Below are 6,644 nucleotides of genomic sequence, written 5' to 3'. Positions count from 1 at the left end.
TATATATATATATATATATATATATATACATGACACCTATCCTTCTATATATACACATGACACCTATCCTTCTATATATACACATGACACCTATCCTTCTATTTATTAATTATCATAACCATCTTTACTTTATTTGATTTTTTTCATCACCGAAACCAAAATCAAGGATTAAGGGAAAGAAAGAGTGATCGAAGGTGAGGGAGAGAAACCCTTTCGACTCCAATTACTTTAAATTCGTAATTCCAATTAAAAATTTAATTCGATAAAAGTATTCGTATCTCCCTCCTCTACACATTGACATTACTCTTGTCCGGTAAAAATTGACGGTGACGTAGCTCCTATTCTCCTTAAGTTTGATCAATTGGAGTTCTAGGAGGTACAGACGAGACATTTTCTTCTTCGGCAGCTCGGTCAGAAAGCTTCTCCAGAGTTTCGAGTATTTTGATTTCGTACGGAAGTTGTAACATCCTAACTTTCATCAGCATGTCATGATCGTACCAAAAGTGAGGTGTTACTGACCTGTTTAACGTATTTACTATTTAATACTGAGCCTTTAGTTCGATTTTGCATTTCAATTTTTAAGAAAAAGCCAAAAATTTTTGTTTCTCTTAATTAAAATCATATATCAAAGATCTCCAAGCAATACTAGTCCCATAGTTAGTAAGAATAATAAATATCATATGAAAGAATTCAAATGAAACTCAGATACAACTCCTATCCCTCTGTATAATAAAATCTTAACTAACAAAGGCGAGGGAATTCTAGGAAAGCGACTCAACACATAAACTTAACTCAAATAAGACTAATAATCGTCTGCAATTTCAAACTAAGTCTTCGAACCTGTGTCACTGAAAGGGTGGAAGATTTTGGGGTGAGAACAAACTACGCATTCTCAGCAGAGAATGGGAATGTCGTAAGAGTAATGAAATAAAATGCAAATAATTAACTTTACTCAATAAAACTATATTTTTATCAAACCTTTTGAAAATACTTTTTACTATTACTTTATATAATTAAATACCTTCTTTAAATTTCTGAACTTAAGACAAATCTCAATCACAACCTCAGTTCTCAGTCACCTCAATACACAAACTAATAGCACAAGAAACAAATCAACACACAAACAAATAGCAATAAGACAAACAGCACAATCACAGAGAGACAAGATAAGCAAACACAATCAAATGCAAAATGTGCAAACAATGATGATGCATGTCTAGTCCTATCGCAGGTAATGAGCTCATTTGTCGGTTTTGACTCGCACCTGAAGCATATCCGACTCGCAAGTCAGATAAGGCATTCCAGCGACATAACCTCTGCAAGTTTCTACTTCCTGTAAGCGCTAATTCTCCAGCTGAAGTATGCCGAACATGACCTCTGCAAGTACTTGCAGGCGCTGATTCTCCAGCTGAAGCATGTGCCACTTCCTCCTGGAAGCCATTCCATACACACGGGCATCCCTGCACAATCATTCACACATAAAGTGCACGGTTTTCAATGAGCGTTACGTATCACCGTCCTCACTGAGACGTCTCTATTGTGTCAAGTGAGCGTTACGTATCGCCATCCTCACTAGACACTTGGCACTAAGGCCCAACAACACTCAATATCTTTTCAGTCACTGCTCTCTACTCTTCTATGGCAGAGGTCCATTTACTTAATAAACCATATTCAAGTCATTTTTATTTAAAACCAACACCTCTCTTTATAACCTTTCCAAACCTCTGAAACCACTTTACTTACAACAAGTTCTTCTTTCATACAAAAACCAGTTTTTTCTTAACCATTATTTTTCCAACCCAACTTCAAAACCATTTCATATTTAAACCTTTTTAAAAGAATCATTTATTAAATAAATCTCACAGCAGGGTCTCAAGACGTTAAGGAGGACGACAATCAAACTCAAAACATAAAGTCTTTCTTAATAAATCAAATCCAAATGTAAATCTTTTCTTAATAAATCAAAAGCCAAATAATAAAATTTCTTAAGTCCAACCTTTTTCTAAATATTTCAAACAAAGTTTTAAGTTTCATAATAAAATTTCGACAGCATCTCTCCTAAAACTTGGACTTTGCCACCCTTTTCGGGTCCCAACCGAACCATTTTCAACCTCTTTTCAAACATTTCCAAAATCAGAAATCATTTTCAAATCTCAGTTCAACACCAGCAAATCAAATCGACTTTCTAACTCAATAATCAGAATTCTCAGCATTCCTAAATAATCAAGAAATCAAATACATATTCATCACATTCAGTCACAAGTGCAATTCAAACTTATCATTCAATCATTTCAAATAATCATAAATTATTTGCAAATATCCACTAGACTTCCATGGCATTTATAAATTAGAACAGTTAATTTTAACATGAAATTCCCTATCTTCGTACGAAATCAGAATCAACAGAAATTTTGGAGAAGCTTTTTAACCGAGCTACTGAAGAAGAAAACGTCAGAAGTCGTCTGTGCCTCCTAGAACTCCAATTGGCCAAACTCAAGGGGAAGAGGGGTTACGTCACCGTCAACTCCTATCAGACAAAAGTAACGCCAACGTGTAGAGGAGGAGAATACGAACACTTTTACCGGATTAGATTTTTAATTAGAGTTACGAATCTCAAGAAATCAAAGCTGAAAGCTCAGAGGTTCTACGATTTTTCTCACCCACAGTCTCGATCTCTCTTTGTTTCTTTTCCAAGTGCAGTTCAGTGATGAAGGAAGGGGAATCCTATAACATTCCTTGAAAACACGGTTATACTCATAGTGGAATTCCTATGTGGCGTTTCTCATATTGCTCTGGCTTTGTCCGTCACAGTCCAGTGATATTTTAATTTTTGAATTCAAAATAAATATGGAGAAAAAAATCATTCCCATTATTTACGTTCTCTCTCCATTAGCTGTCTCCCCTTTTCTCTCTTCATATTCTTCTTTGATCTTTTTTCTTCTTCTTCATCTTTAGTTCCTCCTCTTTTTTCACTTCATCTTCTCCGTTCAGTTCAGTTCCTCTTCTTATTCTTCTTATTGTTCTAATCTAAGTTGGAAGTGGATATTATAGAATTTGTGAGATAGCGGATGTGGAGGATTTGATGCTGCTCGTGATGGCTCCAAGCTTCAGGGGATTTGTCGCTGTTGAGGCAACACAATCCGGTGTGGTTGATTTACGGCAGTGGTTACGGTGGTTGCTATTTTGGTGGTGGATGATGGTATGGTGTTGGTGGTGGTCGCAGCCAGTGCAAGGGATGTGGTGTTGGTGGATGATTTGCTAAAGCACATTGTGGAATGGGTCAAGATATGCAACCAGGGAGGAGGCGAATGCAGAGGCAGGTTCGGCGGCATTTGTGCTGGCGGCAGATGCTACAACCATAGGCATGTTTGGGCATTTCGCAACAGGCTGCGCAACGGTAGTGAGTTTCAATTCTCGATTTTTGGGTCTTTCCTAGCATGAGATTGAATACGGCACACTAGTAATTTATATGCATTTTTTAGCTTTTCTTCTCATTAGTCTTCATTAATATTTATAAATTGTTAATTTATTAGCTTATTATGGTTGTTAATTCTTCATACAGGTTTTGCACCCTGAATTTGTTATGCATGCATTCCCATCCAGGTTTGATTACGTTCGTGTGGTTCAAAAAGGTGGAATCTCATACCACATGGGGATGCGATGGACTTCTATGAATGGTTCCTTTCATGTAGTAATGAACAAGGGATGGAGATCTTTTGAAAATTATAATTCTCTTCACCATGGAAGCATGTTGAGATTTATGGTGTCATCCTTAGATGAGACATTTATGTTTGCAGAGGTGCTGAAATTGTAAGACCCAAAACTTTTGAAAAATCTTATTATGATCAAGTCTCAATTCATGTAGTTATTTATAGCCTTAATTTCGAAAATTATTTTATTAAAGATAATTAAGGCAAGTTGTGATTTATTGAATTTGAGACAAGTTATGATTTATTATCCAATTTTATAATTATTGGATTATTTCCTATATTCAAATTATAAAGTCAGTAGTTGTGAAATAATAAGGATTTTATATGACTTGGATTAAATAAGTAATATTTTAAATATTAGTATTGCTATTTTGGAAAAATGAAGAAATTAAGTATATTATTTCTAATTATTTGATTTGGGCATTTTATGGAAAATAATTTGTAAAATTGATGAGCAAATAGTATTTTCTATATACATCTAGTGTTGGATTTAATTTGGGTTTTAATTACTATATTATTCTCAATTTTATGTGACTATATTGCCCCTAACCTTAATTTACACACACACACACCCCACCAACCTATTGACCTAGCCGCTGAAAAATCCCCTTCTCCCAAACCCAGCAGCCACACCCCCACATGTTTCCCTCTCACCCTCTCAGAGATGCCCACACACAGAAACATGAAAGAAAGAAACGGGAAATCAGGAATGGAGACTGATCCAGAAGGAGAGAAGGAGAGGGGTAAGGGCTTAGCGCCGCCGGCTGGGTACTGCCGCCGTGACCGCCGGACTGCCGCACGCGAGGAGTGCCGCCATCGAAGCTGCCCCGTTCATCCCTGCCCAGTCGCGGTTCTGCCACCCATCACCCCATTCTGTCGCTGGAGATCTCGGAGCCGCTGCTCGTTGCGCCGACCTTGTCGCTGCCACTGCTTCCATGTCTTCCAACGGTGCTGCTATCGCCACCGTGAGTCGCGGCCGGAGAGGAAGCGTTGCAGCAACTGAATCCCGAGAGGGACACGTTCACGAGACGGGAGAGAGAGCTGCGGGGAGAGGGAAGCCGTGCGTCCCGTCGCACATGTCACTGCCCAAGGACCGCTGCTGATCCGTGCTGTGCGAAGCCAGCGGCGCTGTTCCTGCCGCCGTTAGCGCCGCCGGGGTTCCGGCCATCACCGTCGTTGAGGGAACTCACCGAAGTCGTTGGAGGTTGTCACCGCTCTTTGTGGTTCTGTGTTGAGTTGCGCCGGTAAGCCTTTGCGGCCGAAAAATGCCCCTGCTGCCGTCGCCAGAAAATTCTGCCGGTAAGGGCCTTGTCATTAGCCTCTGTCCTTTTGAATTCCGAGAATATTATGGTCACTGCATGTTGATTTCAGTTATCATGATCGAAATTCGTCGCCGCTGCTGCTTGAGGTAGCTGCCGGGCTGCCGCCAAACCGGTTCGGAGACCGCCGCTGCTTCGGTTCAGCCGTTCCTTTCATCGTTTCGGTAAGCAATTATGTTTCGAAAAGCCTTGTGTTAGTATCCGGTTGTGTTGGTTAATAAATATGAGATTTGGTAACATGGGGTCGAGTCCTGATTATTATACGTTGCGATTAGAGTTGCTATGGTTAATGCGAAAGTGGCTGGGAGCTGAGGTTTTGGTTGCCGGGATTTCGATTGCTGATTTCGGGTTGAGGCGGAAAGGACTCTGTGACGCGTTTGGGCTATGGTTTTGCGTTGAGGTAGGGGCGCTTTCCAAAAACTATATTCTTATATATTGGAATTATTACATATGGATATTGTTGTGAGATATTGTGTATTTGGTGATTGTATCTGCCTTATGTGTTATTTGATTGACTCGAGTGATTATGGATGTGGGTTTGGTTGAATTGTTGTGCGGCTTTGTGAAATGTAATGTTTTGAAGTTGATTCTTTAAAAGATTTGAAATCTGAGTTTAATCCGTTGGGGATTGGTTTGAATTGAGTCAATTATTTTGATGATGTGAAAAATAGAATACACTCTTGAATTCAGCCTGGCTTGCTTTAAATGATCTGGTTTTTGATAAATGATTATTACTGAACCGTTTCTTTAAAGCTTAGGAAATGAGTTTATTCGGATGATAACGATTTGATTTTTGAAACGGTTTCCTTGAAATATGGAATTGAGATGACTGTTAAATTTGGCTTGCCGTGAACTGATTTTGGAATTCGGGCTATTGGAAAAGGATTGTGGAATGGTTTTGTTAGGACCCGAACCGGGTGGCAAAGTCCAAGTTTTAGGGGAGATGCTGCCGGAATTTATATAAAAGCTGAGTCTTTATTAAAACGCTGTTTGGAAAAATGATGAGTTAAAGACTTCTACTATTTTAATTGAATTATCAAGAAAAGGATGATTCATGCTTTTGAAATGAATTATTAAAGAGGAAATTGTGATTTAGTCTTGCTTCGTAAGAAAGGCATTGTATCTCTTTCAGGAGAAAGTTAATTAGGTGAAACTTATGTTTTAAAGCTGTTTTAAATATGACAACGGTAATGCCTTTGAATTTGACTCGAGGGTTTCAATTAGAGGAGTTTCAATGACTTTGAAAGAACCTAAATGTCTATTGACAAGTTTCATTTTGAAATGTTTTGAGAAAGGTTTTAAGCACTCTTTGAATCCTGAACTTTTGCAAGACAAACAATTTTGAACAGTTGAAACGCTTTAGAATTTGTCATGGGGGTTGAAGCTGGTTTTGCCTAAGTAAAGGGAACGGCTTTGAAGGAAATAAATGATTACGTGACTCAGTTTGGCTTAGATCTTATTTTATTACTCAAATCGGGAAGCCAAGGTTTTAATGATTTTAAATGAATTTGGAGAAATGAGTTATGCTATTCTCCCCTAAGGACTTGGGACTCTGCCGAGAAACTTTTGTTACAAAAATCCCATTGTTGGATGGGTGATTTTGAATGTTTCAAAA

At 38.5% G+C, this 6,644-nt stretch overlaps 1 protein-coding gene across 1 annotated transcript in view; it reads left to right on the top strand.

Annotated features, from left to right (window-relative positions):
• LOC110269483 overlaps nucleotides 4,646–6,644 on the top strand; it is a 3,691-nt gene continuing 1,692 nt past the window's right edge. The window contains exons 1-3 of the mRNA XM_021117347.1: nucleotides 4,646–4,770; nucleotides 4,947–5,009; nucleotides 5,082–5,193. Of these exons, the coding sequence (XP_020973006.1) occupies nucleotides 4,646–4,770; nucleotides 4,947–5,009; nucleotides 5,082–5,193 (300 nt within the window). The remainder of the gene's footprint in view (nucleotides 4,771–4,946; nucleotides 5,010–5,081; nucleotides 5,194–6,644) is intronic.

The sequence above is a fragment of the Arachis ipaensis genome, chromosome B03 (assembly GCF_000816755.2).
Source record: "Arachis ipaensis cultivar K30076 chromosome B03, Araip1.1, whole genome shotgun sequence".
In the NCBI taxonomy this organism is placed as follows: Eukaryota; Viridiplantae; Streptophyta; class Magnoliopsida; order Fabales; family Fabaceae; genus Arachis; species Arachis ipaensis.
The sequence above is the reverse complement of the archived record's forward strand: the minus strand, read 5'-3'. Positions and strand labels throughout refer to the sequence as shown.